At 43.6% G+C, this 25,711-nt stretch overlaps 1 protein-coding gene across 3 annotated transcripts in view; it reads left to right on the top strand.

Moving 5' to 3' along the window:
* Positions 1-25,711, top strand: part of PHTF1 (putative homeodomain transcription factor 1) — a 302,980-nt gene that overhangs the window by 51,515 nt on the left and 225,754 nt on the right. For all 3 annotated transcript variants that reach the window (XM_068269713.1, XM_068269715.1, XM_068269714.1), the window contains exon 4: positions 25,579-25,648. In XM_068269713.1, coding sequence (XP_068125814.1) covers positions 25,579-25,648 — 70 coding nt within the window. The remainder of the gene's footprint in view (positions 1-25,578; positions 25,649-25,711) is intronic.

Raw genomic sequence — 25,711 nt, forward strand, 5'->3', positions numbered from 1 at the left:
GACCTTATAGCACTGTTGCTTCAGTAACCAGGCAGATGCAAAGCTGAACTGGGGTCATAGGGTAGTAATTGTAGAAGCTGTTGAGAATTGTAAATGCTTTCTAGGCAGTGCATATATTTAGTTGTTTAGGTCCCTTTGACTAGAAGTATACAACGCCTTGCAAAAGTATTCAGCCCTTGGCTTTTTTTCATGTTTTGTTGCCTCACATCCTGGAATTAAAATGGATTGCTTGAGCGTTTGCACCATTTAATTGACAGAACATGGCCACAACTTTAAAGATGTATTTGGTTTATTGTGAAGCACACAACAAATAGGACAAAACAACTGAAAACTTGAGCTTGCATAACTATTCAACCCCAATGTCAGTACAGGGGGCCACTTTTTGCAGCAATTCCAGCTGCAAGTCACTTTGGATAAGTCGTTATAAGCTTACCCCATCTTGCCACTGGTATTTTTACTTATTCCTCAAGGCAAAACTGTTCCACCTTCTTCATGTTGTATGTTTTTTGCTTGTGAACAGCAATCTTAAAGTGACTCAGTAACAAAAATTACAACGTTTTTTCTACCATTCTACAAGTTCCTAAACCTATTCTAATCTGTTCTGGCTCACTGCAGCACTTTGTACTATGACAGTCTCTGTAATAAATCAATGTATTTTTCCCCTGTCAGACTTGTCGGCCTGTGTCTGGAAGGCTGCCAACTCTTCCGTGCTGGTCTGTTCCTCTATGCACACTCCAGTGTGTGTTTTATTTACATAAGCCAGCAGCTTCTCTGCTATCTTATCAGTGATAGTGATTTAGGTTATGCCTAAAAGATGGCGCTGGACAGGCTGCCACGGTGCACAGGGCTCTGAGAAACTTCAGTTTTTTTCTGTTTTTTCTTTTCTCTTTTTAGTGTTTTTAGTGTATTTAGTGTTTCTAGTCATTAGTCAAATTAGTTTAGTTTTAGGGTTGTAATTTTTCCCCAGCGTGCAGCCTCCCCAGCGCTCCGATCGAAGCCGGAGAAAGGCCACCCACGTGGAGAGACCCGCACGAGCACGTGTGCTTTTCTTCTTACCAGCACCGCGGATCTGCTCCCTCGGCCGGCACCCCTCAGGACCCGAATGTCTATCTGCTGGCGCTCATAGACCCGCACCGGCACAAGCTCACCTCCGGTGGTCCGGCTCCCAGACAAGGACCAGGGCTGCCTCTGCCAGATTCGCGCAGAGCACAGTCCCCGCTGCCAGTCAAGCCCCCTTGTCTGCAGCCCCACGGAAGCTCCTCCGCAGCCGGACTCGACCACTTCCAGCCTCGGGCGCAATACTCTGCCAGATCCGCGCAGAGCAGTCCCCGCTGCCAGTCAAGCCTCCTGTCTGCAGCCCCACGGAAGCTCCTCCACAGCCGAACTCCACCACCTTCAGTCTCCAGGCCGGGTACCGCTCCTCAGCCGACATGGGGCTGCACTTCCCACAGCTCAGCTCGCTCAGAGGTAACTGAGCACCGCAGGAGGCTACCCCACAACGGATCCGGCTTCCACTGTGCCAATACTCCAGTCCCACCCTCCATCTACCACCAGGTGAGACTTCTGTTTTTGTGGGCCCCTGCCACAAGGTCTTGCAAACTTCTGGGTACTGGGGCAAGAATTGGCACAGGGTCAGCCGAGTGCATTTTATCACTGCCTGCTTCTTGCACTGTCATAAGCATCTAGGCTGCTGATGATGATGGTCTGCCTGAGCATCAATTGCTGAGGGGCTGTTATTGTGCATGCGTGTGGCGGTGTCCCACTAATGAGGGACTGTATTGCACATGTTCTCTGTTTTCGCACATGTGCCACACTGCTGTTGGATCGTAGTGCACATGCCTCTTACATCTGGACCACACCGCAGATAGACTGTTATTGCACTCGCTGCTTATATCTGGGTCACAGGGCTGATGGACTGTTGTTATTGCACTCGCCTCTTACATCGGGGTCACACTGCTGATGGTCTGTTTATTGCACTCACCTCTTACATCGGGGTCACACTGCTGATGGTCTGTTTATTGCACTCACCGCTTACATCTGGGCCACACGGCGGATGGACTGTTATTGCACTCGCCTCTTGCATCTGGTCACACTGTGGATGGACTGTTATTGCACTCACCCCTTACATCTGTGTCACACTGCTGAGGGACTGTTATGCACTCGCCTCTACATCTGTGTCACACTGCTGATGGACTGTATTGCACATGCCCCTTACATCTGTGTCGCACTGCTGATGGACTGTTATTGCACATGCCCCTTACATCTGTGTCACACTGCTGATGGACTGTTATTGCACATGCTTTTGCATCTGTGTCACACTGCTGATGGACTGTTATTGCACTCGCCCGACTGTTATGCACTCGCCTCTTACATCTGTGTCACACGGCTGATGGACTGTTACTGCACATGCCCCTTACATCTGTGTCACACTGCTGATGGACTGTTATTGCACATGCTCTTGCATCTGTGTCACACTGCTGATGGACTGTTATGCACTCGCCTCTACATCTGTGTCACACGGCTGATGGACTGTTATTGCACTCGCCCCTTACATCTGTGTCACACTGCTGCTGATGGACTGTTAGTGCACTCGCCTCTTACATCTGTGTCACACTGCTGATGGACTGTTTTACATCGGTGCCACTCTGCTGACGGCAGTATTGTGGTACATTCCAGGTTGCGCTGTGCCGGCTTATCATACAGGCCGTAAATGCTACCCCTCCCCCCTCGTACCACCTACTCCAGAGCACAGCTCCTCAAATGGGAACATATAACAGCCGTACACCCAGAGGATGGGCTCCTGTACAACTCCGTTTGGAGCCATGTCCAGGCAATCACTGCTTCTGCGCCCTGGCCTCCCTTTAGCCAGCGCCGCAGGGGCTGTCGATCAGGCGTCCGGGCGAGGCTGAAGAGGAGAGGCCTGCGGTCAGCCATCCCTGCGGTCCTCCTAGCAAACGTCCGCTCCCTCCCTAACAAGCTAGATGAATTAAGACTCCTCAGCGACAAGAGGGAACTCGGTCACAACACCCCAGTCTTTTGCTTTACTGAAACGTGGCTCCATGACAACATCCCTGAGAGTGCCCTCCAGCTCCCAGGTTTCAGCCTCATCCGAGCAGACAGAGACAGCACCCTCTCTGGGAAAAAGAAAGGGGGCGGCATCTGCTTTTACATAAGCTCCGCCTGGTGCTCAAACACCTCTGTACTGGCCAAGAAATGCACACCAGAACTTGAACTCCTCCTCATCAACTGCAGGCCAATCTACTCGCCCAGGGAGTTCTCCTCCTACGTCCTTGTGGGTGTGTATATCCCTCCTGATGCAGAGGTAAATGCTGCCCTGCGTGACCTCAGTGACATCATCACGCAGTGGGAGACGGCCCTCCCGGACTCGCTGTTCATTATCTTGGGGGATTTCAACAAGGCCAACCTCCGCAAAGAGCTGCCTCGTTTCCATCAGCACATCACCTGCCCCACCAGGAGTGCCAACACCCTCGACCACTGCTACACGTCCCTGAAAGACGCATACAAAGCGACACCGTGGGCAGCCCTAGGCTCATCTGACCACTGCATCATCCACCTGGTACCTACTTACAAAAGGCGCCTGGAAACCTCAAAACCGGTCACTAAGTCCTCCAAGGTGTGGTCAAGTGAGGCTAAACTACAACTTCAGGCCTGCTTTGACTGCACAGACTGGAAGGCTCTGGAATCGCCTAACCTGGACGAGTGGGCAGAAAATGTATCCTCGTACATCAGCTTCTGCGAGAACTCCTGTATTCCAACAAAAACCTTCAAACTGTATCCAAACGACAAACCGTGGTTCTCAAAAAAACTACGACAACTACGGCGCAGCAAGGAAGCCGCACATAAGTCCGGTAACCAGGATGAATACAGGAAGGCAAGAAACGACCTAAACAGAGAGCTGAGGTGCGCAAAAAAGTGCTACGCGGAAAAGATGGAACAGAACCTCTCCTCAAATGACTCACGAGCCGTGTGGAAAGGGCTGAAGGCTGCCACCAACTACAAGCCCCCCCCTCAGCATGCCACACCGAGCACTGAGCTTGCAGAGAGTCTCAGTGAATTCTACTGCAGATTCGAGAACCAGCCAGCACCTGCAGGACTCCCACAACCACCACCACAATCTGCCACTGTAGCCCTGGGCCCGCACTCACCCCCACCGCCAGTGAGGGAGGCGGATGTACTGAAACACTTGCTAAGGTTAAATGCTAGGAAAGCCTCGGGTCCGGATGGAGTGTCACCAGCCTGCCTGAAAACCTGTGCTCGTCAGCTCGCTTCCACCCTCTCTTCCATCTTCACGAGGTCCCTCCAGGAAGGCAAAGTTCCCGCATGCTTCAAGAGGTCTGCCATTATCCCTGTCCCCAAAAAGCAGGGCATCCTCGACCTCAACAACTTCAGGCCCGTGGCACTTACATCTGTGATCATGAAAGCTTTTGAAAGCATGGTGCTACCCCTCCTCAAGCACTCCACAGAGGGACTGCTGGATCAGCACCAGTTCGCGTACAGATCGAACAGGTCCACCGACGATGCCATCAACATCTGCTTGGAGCTCGTCTATGATCACCTGGATAGACCAGACTCCTACGCCAGGATCCTCCTACTGGACTTCAGCTCAGCATTCAATACCATCAGCCCTAAGATACTTCAAGACAATCTCGCTGCGCTAGGAGTCCACCCCACCCTACGCCTGTGGATCTCTGACTTTCTCACCAACAGGTCCCAGGTCGTCAGGTTAGGCACCATCTCCTCACAACCCAGAATCACAAACACAGGGGCCCCACAAGGCTGCGTCCTGTCGCCGTTTTTGTTCTCTCTGTATACGAACAATTGCAAGTCCACGTCAGACTCAGTAAAAGTAATCAAATTTGCCGACGACACGACCATTGTAGGTCTCATCACCAAAAACGATGAGAAGGCGTACCGCCACCAGGTCGATAACATATGCCGCTGGTGCAGAGAGAACGGTTTGGTCCTAAACACAGCGAAAACGGTGGAGATGATCGTTGATTTCAGGAGGCGCGCCTCTACCCCACCTCCAATCTACATTGACGGCAAGGAAGTAGAAAGAGTCCCCAGTGTCCGCCTACTGGGCACAACTATCTCCAACAACCTGAGGTGGAACGCCAACACTGCCTCAACACAGAGGAAAGCCCAACAGAGACTTTTCTTTCTCCGGCAACTGAAAAAGTTCGGTGTGGCCCAAAAACTTCTGACAAACTTCTACTCAGCCACAATCGAATCCGTCCTATGCTCGTCCATCCTGGTCTGGTACGCCAGCTCCTCCGCCAGCGACAGGCTCAAACTGCAGAGGGTCATCAGATCTGCGGAGAGGATCATCGGGAGATCACTTCCCACTCTGGACCTCCTCTACCACTCCAGGCTGAACACCAGAGCATTAAAGATCGCAAACTACCCCTCGCACCCAGGCTACCGCTTCTTTAATCAGCTCCCCTCGAGCCGGAAGCTTCGGTTCCGATCCATCTACACCAGGACCACAAGACACAAGAACAGCTTCTTTCCCTCAGCTGTCAACCTCCTGAACTCTCTCCATGGGAATGCCCATCCCCACCCTACAATACCATGACGCACTGTAGCACTCTGCACATAGACGGCGCTCCAGCTCAAGCATACCATTCGGTTGTTTCTTTGTATTGTAACTTATGCCACATTGTCTTCCTCTGCATAAATGTTATATAATGTTCTGTATTCTGTAAGTTCTGTTCCTACTGCATGTCCTGTCCTGTATCTGTAACTATATTGTGTATCAGTACCCTGTACGTGCCAAGCCCAATTCCGGGCACGACCCAGTCGTGCTTGGCGAAATAAAGATTCTGATTCTGATTCTGATAGAAGAGAGCTGGATAAAAATCCTCCTCTGTGAAAGTAGCTGGCTGACACATACTGAGGAATTACAAACACAGGCACAGGCAGAGCTGTCTGCAGGGAGCCTGTAATGTTCAGTGCATGAGAGAAGAAGGGGACAGAAGGTAAACACACAAATGATCTTTTGAGATTCAAAAGGAAAGCTGTATACAGCCTGCTTGTGTATGGATGTATTTTCTATGTGTGGACATATTGTACATCAATCTACTTCCTGTTTTGGTGGCCATTTTGTTTGTTTATAAACAAACTTTTTAAAAATGTTTTTGACTACTTTTAATGCGGCGGGGAGTGGCGAAATTATGACAGAGGGTAATAGGAGATGTCCCCTAACACACTGGTATGTTTACTTTTGTGCGATTTTAACAATACAGATTCTCTTTAAAGTCTGACCAAAGATTATTGGATTGAGGTCTAGACTTTGACTAGGTCAGTCCAACACGTTTTAATGTTTCTCCTTAAACCACTCAAGTGTTGCTTTAGCAGTATGCTTCCAGATATTGTCCTGGAGGAAGGTGAACAAACCTCTGTCCCAGTCTCAAACCACTGGCAGACACGAGTTTTGCTGAAGAATATCCCTGAACAACATTCATATTTCCCTCGACTCAGACCAATTTTCTAGTCCCTGCTGCTGAAAAACCTCTCCCTAGCATGATGCTGCCACCACAATGTTTCACTGTAGAGATGGCGTTTTTCGGGGGTGATGGTATGTTTTTGGTTTGCATCAGAATTAGCATTTTCCTTTATGACCAAATAAGAAGAATTTCAGTCCCATCTGTTTAGAGCATCTTCCTTCAAACATTAGGGAAGTTGTCCTCTTGCCTTTTGGCAAACTCAAAATTTGGCTTCTTCTTTTTAACACTATGCAGTGGCTTTTTTTTATCTGGCCACGTTTCAATAAAGCCCAGCTCCATTTAGTGTATGGCTGATAATGGTCCCATGGACAGATACTCTGGTATCTGGTGTGGAACTCTGCAATTCCTGCAGGGTTACCGTTGGTCTCTGAGCTGCCTCTTTGATTAATACCCTCTTTGCCCGGTCTGTGAATTTTGGTGGGTGGCCCTCTCTTGACAGGCTTGTTCTTTCCATTTGAAGATCATGTATTTGATGGTGCTCCGGGAGATATTCAAAGCTTTTAATATCTATATATAACCCAACCCTGACTTCACAACAACTTTGTCCCTGACTTGTTTGGAGAGCACCTTTGTCTTCATGGTGTGATTCCTCTTTATTTATTTATATATTGTATTTATAAAGCAGCGCGTATCAGTAATTTAGGTGCCAGTCCCCCCCCCCCCCCCCCCCCCACACACACACACACACACACACACACACGTTTCCCTCTAGTGGACTCTAATGCAAATTGGACTACCTACCTATTCTTTCTTTTTAGGCCAGTGAAGAAATATTTCCATTCAAGATTGTTTGTTTGTATGAGCTGCACAAGCCCGTAGCTTATTGTCAGCTAGTATATGTAACGATCCGCTCAGCTGCCTGCGCAGGCAGGCAGCCTTTTGACCATTATTCAGGTCTGCATGCTGCAGGACTCTGGAAGGAAGACCTTCTGTCAGTTTTGCAGCTTGTGCTTGCTGAGGAATTTGCATACGTTGTCATGCAAATTGCCTGGCCACATTCATTGGAGGCGTGTACTATAAGTACTATGTGTGTCCCACAATGCTTCGCTGCTCATAGAGGTTTGTTCCTGCTGGACTCACCTGGAGTGTCAGCCACTGCTATCTTAGTATAGTTAATTCTTGGGGAGTGCTCCTTGCATTCCTAGTTAGTGCAGTCAGTTTGTGTATAATTTGTACTGCCTATTCTGTCTTGTCTTGTCTGTCGCGATTGCGCTGTCACCAGCGGCGGTTGATAGCGAATCGCTCTGTCTTGTTTGGATCGCACTAGCCTCTAGCGGTAGCGGCTGTGGATCCTTCTGATCTGAGTTCCTGGAGTGTAAGCTGGAGCAGCGGTTGCTACTGGCTACCTCATCTGATCTGTCTTGTTTAGATCGCACTAGCCGCTAGCGTTAGCGGCTGTGGATCTTTCTGATCTGTGTTCCTGCTTGGATCGCACTTGCTCTGGCGGAAGAGCGGTGGATCCTTTCTGCCTAGTTCCTGTTTCTCGTCTGTCTGTCTTGTCTGATACGGGCGCTTGCTGTAGGCTCGGTGAGGTAACCGTTAAGCAAGCGTTCATGTTCTTTGTTTCGTGTTTGTTGATGGTTAGTTAGGCGTGCTTGTCTCTATTGTGCTTATCACGTGGAGACCGCGCATAACCGCGTGCACTGTTGCGAATGAGTGCGGTGTTCGCGGTTAGCTAGCGTTTATTTTCCGTATCTCCTCTTTGTATGATTTGCTGTGCCTTTGCTATCCTCGTATTCTGTTCTGATCTGCCTTGTGTCACTTCTGGCAATCGCCGTTCTTGCGGTTGCGTTCCTGTTTCCCATCTGCTGTTGTGTGTCGCGGGGTGGCGACTAGATTGGCGCACACACATACAACCTGTCCCTTTGCTCGTTCTCATTCGCAATCGCTTCTCTTGCGATTGCATTCTGCAATTCCTGTCTGGCATTTGTGGAGGTACAGAGGATTGGTTCCTCTGCACTCCCCAGCGCCATCTGCCGACAGGAATTTCCCTCTACTGGTGCTTGCACCAAAAGCTGGGTTCTAGTATCTTGACACACTTGTGGAGGACCTCCGCAGTGTCAGCGCACATCTTTGTGCGCTGAACACGGAGATATCCCACAATCGTTACATTACAATCTAGTCGCCACCCCGCGACCGCGCACACACAACAGCAGATGGGAAACAGGAACGCAACCGCAAGAACGGCGATTGCCAGAAGTGACAAAAGGCAGATCAGAACAGAATACGAGGATAGCAAAGGCACAGCAAATCATACAAAGAGGAGATACGGAAAATAAACGCTAGCTAACCGCGAACACCGCACTCATTCGCAACAGTGCACGCGGTTATGCGCGGTCTCCACGTGATAAGCACAATAGAGACAAGCACGCCTAACTAACCATCAACAGACAAACACGAAACAAAGAACGTGAACGCTTGCTTAACGGTTACCTCACCGAGCCTACAGCAAGCGCCCGTATCAGACAAGACAGACAGACGAGAAACAGGAACTAGGCAGAAAGGATCCACCGCTCTTCCGCCAGAGCAAGTGCGATCCAAGCAGGAACACAGATCAGAAAGATCCTCAGCCGCTAACGCTAGCGGCTAGTGCGATCTAAACAAGACAGATCAGATGAGGTAGCCGGTAGCAACCGCTGCTCCAGCTTACACTCCAGGAACTCAGATCAGAAGGATCCACAGCCGCTACCGCTAGAGGCTAGTGCGATCCAAACAAGACAGAGCGATTCGCTATCAACCGCCGCTGGTGACAGCGCAATCGCGACAGACAAGACAAGACAGAATAGGCAGTACAAATTATACACAAACTGACTGCACTAACTAGGAATGCAAGGAGCACTCCCCAAGAATTAACTTTACTAAGATAGCAGTGGCTGACACTCCAGGTGAGTCCAGCAGGAACAAACCTCTATGAGCAGCGAAGCATTGTGGGACACACATAGTACTTATAGTACACGCCTCCAATGAATGTGGCCAGGCAATTTGCATGACAACGTATGCAAATTCCTCAGCAAGCACAAGCTGCAAAACTGACAGAAGGTCTTCTTTCCAGAGTCCTGCAGCATGCAGACCTGAATAATGGTCAAAAGGCTGCCTGCCTGCGCAGGCAGCTGAGCGGATCGTTACAGTATATCTTTAACATGCTGCTTTGCTATCTACAAAGACTACTCCTGCTTCATACTTTTTTCACAGTCATCTTTAGTATCTTAGGTTGTGCTGAGGAGTCATCCAGTACTGGACTTTACTTGTACTGGAGCCATCTTGTTCATGTATCAATCTCAGCTAAATGACTGGCTCGAGGTGACACATTCAAGGTTGGCACAAACATCTTGTAGAAATGACAACATACTGAGAATTGCCCGAAAGTTCTTTTTACATAGTTACATAGTTATTTTGGTTGAAAAAAGACATACGTCCATCGAGTTCAACCAGTACAAAGTACAACTCCAGCCCGTCCACCACATACCCCTGTTGATCCAGAGGAAGGCGAAAAAAACCCCACAAGGCATGGTCCAATTAGCCCCAAAAGGGAAAAATTCCTTCCTGACTCCAGATGGCAATCAGATAAAATCCCTGGATCCACATCATTAGGCATAACCTAGTAATTGTAGCCATGGATGTCTTTCAACGCAAGGAAAGCATCTAAGCCACCTTTAAATGCAGGTAGAGTGTTTGCCATAACGACTTCCTGTGGCAACGCATTCCACATCTTAATCACTCTTAATGTAAAGAACCCTTTCCTAAATAAATGGCTAAAACGTTTTTCCTACATGCGCAGATCATGTCCTCTAGTCCTTTGAGAAGGCCTAGGGACAAAAAGCTCATCCGCCAAGCTATTATATTGCCCTCTGATGTATTTATACATGTTAATTAGATCCCCTCTAAGGCGTCTTTTCTCTAGACTAAATAAACCCAGTTTATCTAACCTTTCTTGGTAAGCGAGACCTTCCATCCCACGTATCAATTTTGTAGCTCGTCTCTGCACCTGCTCTAAAACTGCAATATCTTTTTTGTAATGTGGTGCCCAGAACTGAATTCCATATTCCAGATGTGGCCTTACTAGAGAGTTAAACAGGGGCAATATTATGCTAGCATCTCGAGTTTTTATTTCCCTTTTAATGCATCCCAAAATTTTGTTCGCTTTAGCTGCAGCAGCTTGGCATTGAGTACGATTATTTTCTCTTGATTCTTTGGCTTTGTTTCTGTTTATTCCTTGGCAGGCGTCAACAGTGCATAAACTCTTGCCTGTTACCAAAACTTTAAAATGCTATGTGTTGCTAGACATTTATTGAAGAGTCTTGGCACACAGGTGTTTTCTTTTGGGAGTTGGCGATTAACTGCAAATCTCATCAAGTCCGGCAGCATTACCATCCTTCAGTGGCTTGTGTGTGACTATACTCAGTTTTGGTGTACTTTGGCTGAAATTGGCAATATCCTGATTCTTCTCTCTTGGAACTTTGCCATTAAGAAGCAGTTGTCTTGCAACATGCCTAGTGGTGATGTTCTAGTGCTGTTCTGCTTTTTCTTTGGTAAGCAAAAAGCTCTCATTGCTGTCCATGTCTTCTTTGCATTCTGTGCTGAATTGGTGTTTTCAATGTGTTTCTTTCACCTTTTGTCCCTGAGAGCTGTGACTATTTGTTTCACAATTAGCAATGTTCTCTTGATGAATGGATCTTCTTTATACAGCCTGGTGTATGTTTCATACTGCTCCACTATTTCTCCTGTCATAGCAGGTATGTAATTAATCTTACAACCTTATGGAATGTATGCCTTGGAACTCTCCTTATGGTGTCAGTCTCAATGTCCATATGATTTCTGGAAGTAAAGTCTGCAATGAGAAGGCACCATGTTTGGCTCAGTTGCTGCGTAGACCTTTACTCCAGTTATTCTGTGTTGACTGTGGAAGCTGTTTATAATATTATCCTGCCATGCTGTCGCTCACAAAAGACAGATCTGATATTCTGTTAGCCACTGTTGAAAGAGTTGGGTAATTTTGAGTTGTGAATCAATTTCAGGCCAGATCCTTCAGCTCACAGATCTACTAGTATACAGGTAGTCCCCCGTTAACGAACGAGATAGGGACTGTAGGTTCAATCTTAAAGCAGATCCGAGATAAAAACTAACTATAACAAGTAACTTGTCTATATATCTTATCTAAAGTTTAGATTTTACACAGCAAATCTGGCTGCATACAGCTTTAATAGAATATGATTATTTATTCCTGTGATACAATGACAGCAGCCATGTTGTTTGTAAACATTACACAGAGGCAGGTTTATCTGCATCTTGAGCAAAAAAACCTAATCCCCCTTCCTCCTCCCTCCTCCCCTCTGCCTCTGAAATCTCTGGCCAGTAATACCTCCCCCGTCCTCCTGCCCAGACTGAGCTCCCATGAGCCCTTGCTACTGTCTGAAAGTGCCCTGGCTCTCTGAAAACCTGTGGGCGTGGTTTGTTTAGTTTATAGGGAATTAGAGTATTAAAACAAAAACAAAAAAGTATTTGGCTTGAGGAATGCTTTATAAACAATAGGAAAGAACACAATTATGCAATGTGTAAAAGTTCATCTCGGATCCACTTTAACCTGAATCTCGGTCGGAACATTGTGCCATCTGTCCCCTGTACCTCCTCTGTGCCCCACTGCGCCTCCAATGTCCCCCTCTGTGACACCTCTGCCCTTTGTACCTGTTTATACAAGTTTAAAAGCCATTTTTTCTTTGACTTTTTTTAAATCGATTTTCTCAAAAACTATAAAGTCCAATTTGAAAAACATTTTTTTGACTTGTTCCCATGGAAACACATTTTATGCTGTTTGTATCGTCCTGTACATTTTTTTTTTTTTTTTTTTTTGCTTTCATACAACCCCATCTTTTATGGCTGTTTAAATCTCCAGTGATTTTGAAATTTGTCTCACGGCAGTCTGTTATCCAGTGTTGTGGAGACAGAGGTATTGGAGATATTTTTTGCTTTTCAGAATCAGAATCTCAGAATAAAAAAACAAACAAAACATTTGCGTGCACACTTTATGGATAAGTTTAAGGCGGCACAGTGATGTAGTAGATAGCACCCTCGCTTTTCACTGTTAGGGTGTCCGTTTCAAATTTGAGTCAGAACACTATCTGCATGAAGATTGTATGTTCTCCCTATTTCTGTGTATGTCTCCCCCACCATTCCAAAATATACTGATAAGTTATTTGGTACCCCCAAATTAGCTTTAGACTATGGTACAAATATAAAACTACGACTTTGGTAGGGATTAGATAGTGAGCTCATCTGAGTAACTGTTGGTGACCAGACTATGTACTCTGTAAATTTCCACAGAAGAGGTCAGCTCTTTAAAAATGCTCATTTAAGCATCATCACTTACACAAAAGTAAGTGATGACTCTTACCCAATCCGTGAACACAATTAAAACATTTCCTAGAAGATCAGTCCCACTTCCACAGGCCATAGTTTAAACAACCATTACTGAACAAGTTATATTAGAAATGGATGCCTCCTAAGATTCAGTAATCTGTTTGGCAGAATCATTATATCATCAGTGTTAGTTACAGCTATTTCTATATTGTCCCGTACTATGCTGGTCTCTTCCTATCACCAGCTTCATTCCATTCACTATAGAGTGATGATTGTCAGCCACTCTGCATGTTTCTTGGATGCATGAAACCTCACAGTTCTCTTCAACACATACTTACTTACTTACTTACTGTAGGATGTCTTCTTTAGTACGAGAGTCCCTCAATCATGACAGGGATTGCAATAAGAGACGGCCCTGACAAGGGTTCTTGGCATTGTCTTCTTTCGGTTTGGTAATTTCAGCTTTCCTTCATTTCTCATTGTTAGTCTTGACAATGATGTGTAATAGCAGAATTAGCAGGTCAAAGCCTCCCAGTGGTTTCTGCATTGCACACCTCCCAAATTCCCCCCCCCCCCTTCCCCCTGCACACACACACCTCCTTGCATCCTCTTTGTAGAAATAAACATGGCTGGGTATCCCAAACACTTGACTTGTAACGTGTGTACATACTGTAGATTTAGGGCCTGTTCACATAAACTGTGGTACACAGTGCTCATCACCATTACTAGCCACTTCAGTGTGCAGTGCGGTGCTGCCCTTTCAATATAAATTATGCCCAAATAAGGATCTTCATTAACATGTTAATAATAGAAAACCTCCTCCTCACTATTTGCCCCAGGCAGCAAAAAGTCTACAGCCAGCCCTGGTAAGATGACACAATGTTGTTTAGGTATGTAAAACTTGTGCAGTTCTACCTCGCAATCCACTTAAAGAACACCAAGCACAATTACAGTCCCTCTTGAAATTATGCCTTGACAGTGGGGGAATGGATGTTGGTGACTATGACAGATTAAAACGCGCCACCGACCATCCAGTTCTCGCGGTATTTTACGCACTCCCAAAGGTACATAAGAATAGGATGCCACCACCAGGACGTCCTATTGTGTCAGGATGTGAGAACCTGACCGATGAAATCAGCAAATATATTGATACATTTTTACGCCCCTTTGTGGAGTCTCTACCATCATACCTGAAAGATACAAAGGACGTCCTTATACGGTTACAGGATGTCGAGGTCACAGCCAATACCCTGCTTGCTAGTATAGATAATGAATCCCTGTACAGCAATATACAACACGAACTAGGGATCAAGGCAACACAATACTTCCTATGTACAAGGGGTCAACACTTGGAAAGACATAACTCCACATTACTACAGTTAATGCGGTTTGTCCTGACACATAACATTTTCCTTTTTGGGGGTAAGGTATACCACCAGCTCAGGGGAAGTGCGATGGGGACGGCCTGTGCCCCATCCTATGCCACCTCTTCCTGGGCTGGTGGGAAAACACGATTGTGTTTTCTGAGGACATGGAATTTTACACCTCCCATATCACGTTTTGGGGACGTTTTATTGATGACATCATCATCCTATGGGAAGGCCCTAGAGAACTTTTTGATGATTTCATGTTACTACTCAACAGGAATGAAATAGGGATGAAATTCACATCTGAAGTGAATGACAAACAGATTAATTTTCTTGACTTGACTATTACAATCAGTGATACTGGTAAACTGGAAACTGAAATTTTCCGCAAACCGACCTCCACTAATTCCCTGCTAAAATGGGATAGTTCCCATCCATTATCACTGCGTAAAAGTATACCCATTGGACAGTTTCTCAGAGCACGGAGGAATTGCTCGAACGAACAGAGCTTTGAAGAAGAATGTGTAACTTGAAATAACAGATTCCTACAGAGAGGCTTCCCACAAGAAGTGATCGATCGAAGCCTACGTTCGAGCAAAAAACACCCCTCGGGCGGATACACTCAAAGAGAACCCCAAAAAGAGAGGTGGGACTAGTATGAACAAACCCACTGATTCAGTCAACTCAAGTCGATCGGTCCCCCGTTTGATTGGTACCTATACACTACAATCACATGCAGTCTTTGAGATTTTTAAACATTACTGGCCAATACTACAGAAAGACAAGGACTTGTCCAAATTCCTGCCCCCCAATCCCCTGGTGACATATAGGAGATCAGCCAATTTAAGGGACCTCCTTGTCCACAGTACTTTCTCCAATAGTCCACCTCAAACTCCAACCTGGCTACCATCCAAACCTAATGACTCTTTTCACTGTGGGAAGTGCAAAGCCTGTAAATATATGCCAACAACTAAACAATTTATATGCCCACAAAATGGGCGGTCCTATAAGATCCTTTCATTCATTACATGTAATACGAAATCTGTTGTGTATGGAGCGAGATGCAAGTGTAACCTTTGGTATGTGGGTAAGACAACACGAGCTCTGAAAGAGCGAGTGCTTGAACATATTGGAGATATTAAGCATAAGAACGATACCCCTATAGCGAGGCATATGAATCAGGTACACCCACAGTCCAGGTTTGATATATCGTTTTGGGGTATACAACAATGGAGGAGACACACTAGAGGAGGCAACCTTGACAAAAAATTAACACAAGTTGAGTCCCAATGGATTTTTCGTTTCAATACAGTTGCACCTCATGGCCTTAATGAGGATTTTAACTTAGCCTGTTTTTTATGAATATGTGATTAGGGAGACATGTGGAGAGGGATAGATGCTAATATAGATATGGCCCTCTACATCCGGCACCACGATGAGTATTCCCTAGGGATCTGTGATGGGTACAGACACTGTTAGACATCATGCACTGACATATATGTTACTTTTCCATAAAGAGCCTCAGTGCATACAATCCAGGTCGTGTCTAAACCTCCATTTGGGAGGACTGGGAATAGTGGCTCCATATGGGGGAGTTCTTGTGTACCCCTTGTTTGTAGATGCCTCCTATGACATCTACTCTCTCTATGCACCCCTTCATGTGTGTCCCTACGATTTGTGTGTCCCCACGATCCCCCAGGTTGGACACACTTTGCCATAATGTTGTGGCTCATAAATCTATCTGCACTGGCCCAGAGAGGTGGCAAAAATCTTTATATGCCATCATGTATTTATAGCCTGTCCTTATATATCTTGTGCATATCGGGCATGGCTGCTTTCCTGCATGGGTATTACTAATACTTACGTAGACGCGCTATGCATAGGCATATATGTGTGATTTGCAGATATCACGATGTAAACATACATCCAATATGGCTGCCGTTACTATGCCAACCAGTATAACAAACCCGCCTATTTGCACAGGGCAACGAGCGTATGGTTACCATACCAACGCTCGACACTAGGAAGCAGCCGTACGCGGAATCCGGAAGTGACGCCCTCGGAAGTGACGTTAGTACCATCGATGTCGGTCTCGCGCTATTTGCCTCGTAGCCTTGTATCCATACAGATACCGGCACACACGTTAGGCATAGACAGATATGCACCAGACTCTGCACCTGCCCCGGAACAGGTATACGGAATCCGTACATCAACGCCCCTATGGGCGTGTCCCCAATTTCCCCACAGTACTTAACCTTGTGTCGAACGCGGCCATTCAGCTCTGACTGGGGCTTTTGCTGGGGGTTATACTGTTGGTGGGGGGCGCACTTGTATATATGTTTTTACTGTAAATATGTATAGCATCTTTTTGAAAAAGCCGTCAGAGATTCATATTACAGCACTTGTACTATAGAGCACGATCCACTTTGTATATACCTCCCTTGTTATTCTGAATGTATGCACTGTTACCTACTGAGAACTCCATAGCTGGGCTACTAGTCCCCTACATTTATGATAGGAGTTTTTTGGAGTGCATCTTTCAGTGTCAGTGGGGTCTGATTGTGCATTTTGTATGGAATAGCTACACCATACTTTGAGAGGCGACGCCAGGAGTATGGGGGATCAGCAAAGACCTCCATATATAGCAGCTTTCACTGTATAGCTATATCAGTAACCCCATCTGAGGAAAACACATAACTATGTGATTCCATGTTCTTCTATTTTAGAATTTATATTGAACAAGTGATACGCTTGTATGCCTATGTACTTATAGGGCTTGTCCATACGGACCCAGTGTGTGGTATACTTTTCCCTGGTACTTTTCTCGGCTAGTGTTTGCTGTATGTAAAACTTGGCTAGAACAAGCTTAGTTGGAGGAATGATTAGCTCAGGTTTGCTTTAAGAAAACTCAAATTCTCGGTATTAACCACTTCGTCCTCCTTGATGTAGAACTACGTCAAGGAGGCCATGTGCGCTCCCGCGGCCGATCGCGCGTGTGCACGTGGGCTCCCAGATGCGGATCCTTAGCCCAGGAATCAATAAATCGGGCCATGGTGCACGATCACTGATTCTTCTCTCCCGCAGAAAAAGCGACAGCTTCTCTCAGAAGCTTCGATTTTTCTGCCTCCTATGTCCCTCTAAGCGTACATTGTACGCTTAGAGTGACGTCCTGTAAACAAACTCAAGGTTGCCATCTTGTGGCCAAAAAGTAAAACTACATCTAAATGTAAAAAAGATAAAAATACACATATATTTACCCAAAACAAATACTATTTACATCCCACCCTCCCAAAAATACCCAGCATAAAATGTTTAATAAAAAAAAAAAAAAAACCTTACAATAAAAAAAAACATATTTACCTAAGGGTCTAAACTTTTTAAATATCTATGTAAAGATTAAATATTTCTATTTTTTTTATAAGCTTGTAAATAGTGACGGATGCAAAACAAAAAAAATTCTCTTATTTCCAAATAAAATATTGTCGCCATACATTGTGATCGGAACATAATTTTAACAGTGAAATAACCGGGACAAATGGGCAAATACAATACGTAGGTTTTAATTATGGAGGCTGTATTATTTTAAAGCTATAATGGCCGAAAACTGAGAAATAATGAATTTTTTCAGTTTTTTTCTTATTCTTACTGTTAAAATGCATTTACAGTAAGGTAGCTCTTAGCAAAATATACCACCCAAAGAAAGCCTAATTGTTGGCGGAAAAAACAAGATATAGATCAGTTCATTGTGATAAGTAGTGATAAAGTTATAGGCTAATGAATGGGAGGTGAACATTGCTCGGATGCATAAAGTGAAAACGACCGAGGGCTTAAAGAGACACTGAAGCGAAAAAAAATATATGATATAGTGAATTGGTTGTGTACTATGAATAATTACTAGAAGATTAGCAGCAAAGAAAATATTCTCATCTTTTTATTTTCAGGTATATAGTGTTTTTTCTAACATTGCATCATTCTATATTATGTGCAGATTACACAACACTCAGCATTTAAAATGAGTCTTTTAGAGCAGTCTGTGAAGTAATGAACTCTCCTCTGCCAGAGGAAAAGTAGACAGTTCAATTACAGTTGAGAACTTGAGATAATAAAAGTCAGATAACAGCCCTCTCCACAACTAAGACTTAGTTGGAGAGTTAATGGCTTGTTTACATAGAGATAACAACTGGAGTTTCTTAACTCTTCCTGTACTGGAAACAATTAGACTGATGTATCTGATCTTAATGTTTTATTTCTTAGCTGTCCTACACATACAAATCATAATATCATAATTTTTTTTTCGCTTCAGTGTCTCTTTAAGTGGTTAAAGATAAATTACTGAGAATGTTTAATGATATTAATCTTTGCATGCAAGTACAGTTTACATTTTTTATAGTTTTAGAAAGTTATAGCTGGCTGCATAGTGACATTAGTGTTAATGAATACTGTACTTTTAATTACAAAATGGATTATGTAGCAATGAAAACTGATTAAAAACTTTAAATGTTCAAACTTGTTTGTATATGTGACTTGCAAGCGATTAGCAATAGCTGTGTGCACTGTGCATACCTTGGAGAGTGCCCTGACAGCCTTGGTTAACAGTATATCTTGTTAGCCCTGCAGTTGTAGTGGAATTCAGGTCTTGTGCAGCGTTCTGCAAGCTATGGGAAGATGAATCAGGACCCTGCCAGGTGACTGCATGTCTTATGTAAAAACTGCTTACCTGTACTTAACACATTCTTGAAATAAATAGGACACTTTGTACAGCTTGCAGTGACAGACATGCTTACTACATTACAGTGTATGTGTCCCACTGCTACTTATTTCTTAAAGAGAACCTGTAGTGAGTAAAAATATTTAAAATAAACACATGAGGTAACTTCAAATGACCATTACATAGTAACCTTGCCATCAGTTCCTCTCAGAAGCTCACCATTTTCTTCTGACAATGTTCCCTTCCAGTTCTGACAATATTTTGTCAGATCTGAAATATATCAGTTGCTGTCAGTTATATCTAAGAGGAAAACTGATGTACCTGGTAATGCCCATGTTTCCCTATGGCTCAAGTGTGCGATGTTACAGTTTAACTGTGTGCTGACCAGGAAGCTGTTATGGGTAATGACCATTTTCAAAATGGAGGACGGAAAATCCTCTTGATCACAGTGAACAAACAGAATGTGGGAGAGGAGAAAGACACTGAGGCGTAGACTACATGGAAGGTAAGTATGACTTGTGTATACTTATTTTGACTTTTAATTTTCAGTTCAGGTTTTCTTTAAATATGAAATTCTGTTGATACCTGTTTTTCCGGACGTGTGATTTCAGCTTCTCTCAGCTGAATTGTATCTTTTGGCACTACATCTAGCCATGTACTGCAGTGTGTTAGTTTTCCCTAGTACAAGCTGTAACTCCATACCTAGAATTAAATATTATTTCCATCCACATCCTAGCAATCCCATTCCTTAACATAAAATCTCCCTAACATAAAATACAATTTCCCTCTTCCATACTCACTGTCACATTGTTAAAATTGATTCGGCTTCTATGTCGTAACATACCACCCTCTAATATAAACCTCCTTCTCCCCCAAATAATCCCCTTCCTGAAGACTATTATATAACATCAGTGTCCTTCACTAGGACTAAGCTTGATCCTGTTGGTGATATTGTGTGGAACAAGGGCTGTACAGGTACAAGTGATGCGTGCTGTTGCTGTATGAGGAGATGGAGGACGACACTGTGTACCATGTAGTGGGTTCAAGAAGGAGTAATCCTAACCTTTTTTTTCCAAAAATAAGAAAATTATGTTTTCCATCAATCCTATTTTCAATTGATGCTTTTTATCTATTGTTCTAATCTTTCACTCTCTGTCCTACCAGTCTATTGATCATCTCATCTACATACAAAAAAAATGGCAAAAAGGCTTTATACAGCAGAGAAGGCTTGCTATATGCTGCAAAGTACTGGCAGCCACGAGGACAAATATTGGAGTGAGTGGCTAGCAATCAAAGATTCAGAAACCCTGTGAGACAGTGACTTTAGCTTTGAGAGTAGGACCATTAGCCAAGTAAGGCCACTTACACACTGCAAATCACAAATACAATTTGCAATTCTGATTTGCGATTCCAAATGGATGCTATCAAGACAAGAAAAAAAACGCAGCATGCAAGACTGATTAAAAATTGGACTCGCATGTAAAATCGGGTCAAAATCTCAAATCTGAATCGCATGTAGTGTGCAAGAGGCCTAAGCCAGGGTTCACAGTTGAGTGCAATCTACTGTCACTGCACTTACTATCAGCAATGACAGTGACTCTGATGTTGTGAGGATTGCTGAAGAGGGCTGGAGAAAGCCCCAAGTATAAACAAATACTTTCATTTAATTCCTCCGATGTTTCCTTTAAATGATACTCAGTTGGTACTAGGGGGCACAAAGTAAGCAAAGAAAATAACCCCCACTCCATTACACTTCCATTATCAGCCTGAACTGTTAACTCAAGGTATGATAGATCCATATTTTCATGTTGTTTACATTGACTTCTAACCCTACCATCTGAATATTGCAGCTGAAATGGACTCATCAGACCTGGCAACATTTTTCCAATCTTGTATTGTCCAATTTTGCTAAACCTGTGCAAATTTTAACCTGTTTCCTGTTTTTAGCTGGCATGACTGGTGTCCAGTGTGCTGCTGTAGCTCATCTACTTCAAGGTTCAACGTGGTGTGTGTGTGTGTGTGTGTGTGTGTGTGTGTGTGTGTGTGTGTGTATTCTGCATACCATAATCGTAACGAGTGGTTATTTGAGCTACTGTTGCTTTTTGATCTTCTTAAACATTTGCTCATTCTCCTCCTCTGCTTATTTCTGACATAAACAATTCTCTTTGTTGGATTTCTTTGTAAACCCTGAAGATGGTTCTGCATGAAAATTCCAGTAGATCAGTTTCTGAAATACTTAGACCAGCTTTTCTGGCATCAACAACCATACCCTATTCAAAGTCACTTAAATCCCCTTTCTTCTGATGCTCTGTTTTAACTTCAGTTGTCCTCAACATGACTTATGCTTCCATTTGCTGGCTCTGAATGCATGTCGTGATTAGAAGCCAAAGGAAGGCAGCATAGAGTGAGTGGCTGCCATGAGGAAGAGGAGACCAGATGCAGCGTGGTCAGGTGAATATTACAGCACTCCCAGCGGTAGTCTGCAGGTGAGGGGAGGTTCCAGCGGGATGAATGGGTTCTATGCAGGAGGGGGACGGTGTGCAGAGGACCATATGATACATTTTTTGTGGGCCCAGGGGGTTGTTGTTATGCCTCTGCCAAAAAGCATTGAGTTGCTGCCATGTGACTAAAGGACAACTGAAGCGCGAGTGATATGGAGGCTGCCATATTTATTTCCTTTTTATCAATACCAGTTGCCTGGCTATCCTGTAATCCTCTGCCTCTAATGCTTTTGGCCATAAACCCTGAACAAGCATGCAGCCGTTCAGGTGTTCCTGACATAATTGTCAGATCTGACAAGATTAGCTGCATGCTTGTTTTAGGTGATATTCAGACACTTCTGCAGCCAATAGACCAGCAAGGCTGCCAGGCAACTGTTATTGTTTAAAAGGAAATAAATATGGCAGCCTCCATACTCTTCTCACTTCAGTTGTCCTTTAACTGATTAGCTATTTGTGTAAATAAACAATTGTACCTAGTAAAGTGGTTATTGAGTGTAAATTATAAGTGAGACACCTGCTGGAAGAAAGCAGCAATACTTTTCAGAACAAATACATCAATATGTCAATGGACATACTGTATGTAGGATTGACTATGTAACATGTACAAGCTGTATCTGTACTGTTTAAGAGTTGTTTTCTCTTTATAAATGAACCGTACCTGACAAGGAATCGTTATGCAGCATGGATTAGTAGGTCTACATTTCATATTGTTCTGATAGCTGCCACTGGGTAATAGTACTAATATTGATTATCTAATAAATCAAGAATCTTTTCAGAATCCCTCATAGAGAATATTTACCTAATGCCAGAATAGCTCTGCTTTGATGGACAAACATTCTTATCATAGTTGTTTCCTGCTTAACAACAGATTACCTAATTTATAAATCTAGGCTAGCACGTTTGCTGTGGATGACATCCTAGCTTGTTTCAGCCATTCCAAAGAGTTTTTGGTTTTAAAAAATATTGCAGAACATTTGTTAACTTGCTTCCTGGAAGGTGTCAAGTTTGACCAATCCCTTGTACATCTTTTTTCCTTATGACATTATTATCCTGAATAATCTGTCAAGGCTGGCAAACCACATGCAAATGCTTAACTAGAAATGTTTTTGATGAAACTGGCCCATTGGGGAAATAAATGTTATATTTTCCCCAATATGACTGTAATGATGATTTATTTTCCAATAAAGTTTTTTTGTGTACAATGATGAGATTTGTTGATAAAAGAATACTCACTATCACTCAGAAAGTGCGTATTAATGATACAGTCCGTTGAGGATCGTATCCATGACAATGTTTAGGATGGACTGAGGAATGGAGAAATGTGTTCTAATCAATGAACTACACCTTTCCTGATTCAGTCCCATCAATTGATCCCATCGGCCTTTAAAAAGACTGTAGTTGGACATCCCTGAATATAGCATCCGTTAAGTAAAATCACTCAGTTTACCCTACTAATACATAGATTTGACAAGATTGTACAATAAGTATTACATCATTAGTGGGCACTTTTAACCAGTACATTTTTTTGGGCTAAAAACCAGAGCAAATTGCACATTTCAGCGCTCTTTCCGTTCATTTGGCAATAACTTTATCACTACTTTTCACACCTAAGTGATCTATGCATTGTTTTATTTTGCCACAAATTAGGCTTTCTTTATGTGGTGCCTTTCGCTAAGAATTATTTTATTTTGTATGCATTTTTAATATAAAAAAAACTGGAACTGAAATGGTTTTTAGCCATTATAGTTTTAAAATAAAATGTGCTACAGCCTACTGTAGCTAAAACCCACACATTTTATTTGCCCATTTGTCCTATTATTACAACATTTAAATTGTATTCCCAGTACAATGCATGGTGACAATATTTCAATGAAATATTTTTCTATTTTGTTTCGTTGGCTTTCTCATTGTACTCTAGCAATAAATACAAGTTCTTATTTGCAAAGATAACAGTAATATACCATCATGGTATACATAATTAAAAGCTCCCTCAGGAAACAATTGATATATTCCTTGTTAAATTCTGTCACTTTGTTTTTTGTTTTTTGTTTTTACCAGTGTGAATATAAGAGGATGGTGGAGGGGGAAGAAAGTTTAAGGGGCTTGTTATAGGTTTAGGAGTTTTATTTTTAATGCCATATTTTTTTATTATCAGGAAACAATAATTTGCTTTCTTCACAATGAATACTGTTACTGGTTTCAGTAGTGAACATTCATTCATCAAACACTTTGATTGGCTTTGAGAACACGTTCCCATTCGCCAATCTGTGCACTGCCATGATGTCAAGGGGGGGGGGGGCATCACACACTATATGTGTGTGTGTGTGTGTATGTATGTATGTATGTATGTATGTATGTATGTATGTGTGCAGGGCCGGGCCGAGGCATAGGCTGGAGAGGCTCCAGCCTCGGCGCAGTGTAGGAGGGGGCGCACAATTCATTCAGCTGTCATTCCTAATCATGTATGAAGCAGAAAGAAATAAGAAAAGGGGATACATAGCAGTGACTGCAAGCCAGATAACTAGATATTAAGGTGTTGGGGAGGTTTTGGGCCCTGTGGCCCTCTTAGTCTAATAGTAATCAGTGTGTGACAGCTGAGGTGGGAGGGATGGAGGGGCGCACTTTGGTGTCTCAGGCTTGGGTGCTGGAGGACCTTGTCCCGGCTCTGTATGTGTGTATGTATGTATGTATGTATGTATGTATGTATATATATGTATAGATAGATAGATATTACTATATATAGATAGAGAGATATAGATATATACCTCTGCTCGGTGTAGCTGCTGAAGGCTCTATGTAGAGCAATGCACGCAGTGGGAGCGTTTCTACATACCTCCCAGGGATCCCGGCGTCGGGCGCCATTCTTCTTCCGTCCTCTGGGGCTCTGCTTCCTCCTGGTGAGATCCCTGGCTGTAGTCATGAGAGCCAGCAATCTCATTTTAGAGTTGCAGCGCCACCTGGAGGATGGAGGCATAACTGCAGCGCTGGAGCCCAGGGAGGTGAGTGATTACTGGGGCTGTGCAGATCTCCCTGGCAGCATGATTTTTTCATAAGTTTTAGCTTTTGAAAGGGTGCAAAAAAAAAAAATTGTACCGCTTTTAGACCCTAAAGTCTGGAAAGAATCATACCGCCAAGGAGGTTAAAATGGCCCATCAATACTCTCCTGATTGTACAATCTTACCAAATCAATGGTAGAGGGGAGTCATTGTGCTTTCATCTCCCCTTATGCCTGGTACACAACAAGCAATTTCAGATAGACGGGTCAAAATTATTCTTTCCGACAGGTCCGATCCAATTTCTGAAAAATTTGAAAATCAATGAGAGAAAAAGAAACAGAAAACTGATGAGAAAAACAATCGGAAATCAGATCGGACCTTTTCAATAATTTAAATAATTGATTCGACCCGTCAATCTGAAGGGATATTGCATGATGTGTACCAGGCATTTAAATCCTGATTCCCAAAGACTGCCACAGTGAGAGATGCTCGAGCACAACAGGACACAGTTTGTGAATCATTTCCAATATGTAGAGAACAAATAGTGGTAATCATTGCTTCTTTAACATAATGGGCTTGATTCACAAAAGAGTGCTAACTGTTAGCATGGGCGTTTTCGCGCGAATTTTCGCATTGCGCGCGATCGTGAATTTTCATGCGAAACAATAACGTTTTCGCACGCAAATGTGAATTTTCGTGCGAAAACTATATCTATTTCATGGGAAAATTCACGTTTGCGTGCAAAAACTTTATCGTTTCGCGTGGAAATTCGCGAGTGCGCGCAATGTGAAAATTCGCACGAAAATGCCCGTGCTAACAGTTAGCACTCTTTTGTGAATCAAGCCCATTGTCAAATGTACACAAATACCCACAGTATAGGTGATACAGTGCTAATACATCATGGGGACCATTCAATTCAGAAAGAAGACCAAAAAACACAGAAAATAATCCCCATATTGTCAATATAAAAAGAGATACATATGAAACATTTTCGGAATATCTTAGCCTATTCTCTGATAGCCAGCCAGACAACAAATAACAGGCCACTCGGAGGTCCCTGAAGGACAGTCATCCGGGTAGTCTCTGTACTCCTAATTTATTTTTATTTTCTTTTTATTCTCTTAGGGTTTCAAGAACAAGCTTAAGAAGATGGTTTATATAAAATCTGACCTAATTGATGTTGATCTTGTCAGAGGTAAGTTGCATTTAAGTGCAGCTACAAACCCTAAAGTATTTAACATGTTAAGTCTTGGACTGC

This window comes from Hyperolius riggenbachi, chromosome 2, assembly GCF_040937935.1.
Source record: "Hyperolius riggenbachi isolate aHypRig1 chromosome 2, aHypRig1.pri, whole genome shotgun sequence".
NCBI classification, from domain to species: domain Eukaryota; kingdom Metazoa; phylum Chordata; class Amphibia; order Anura; family Hyperoliidae; genus Hyperolius; species Hyperolius riggenbachi.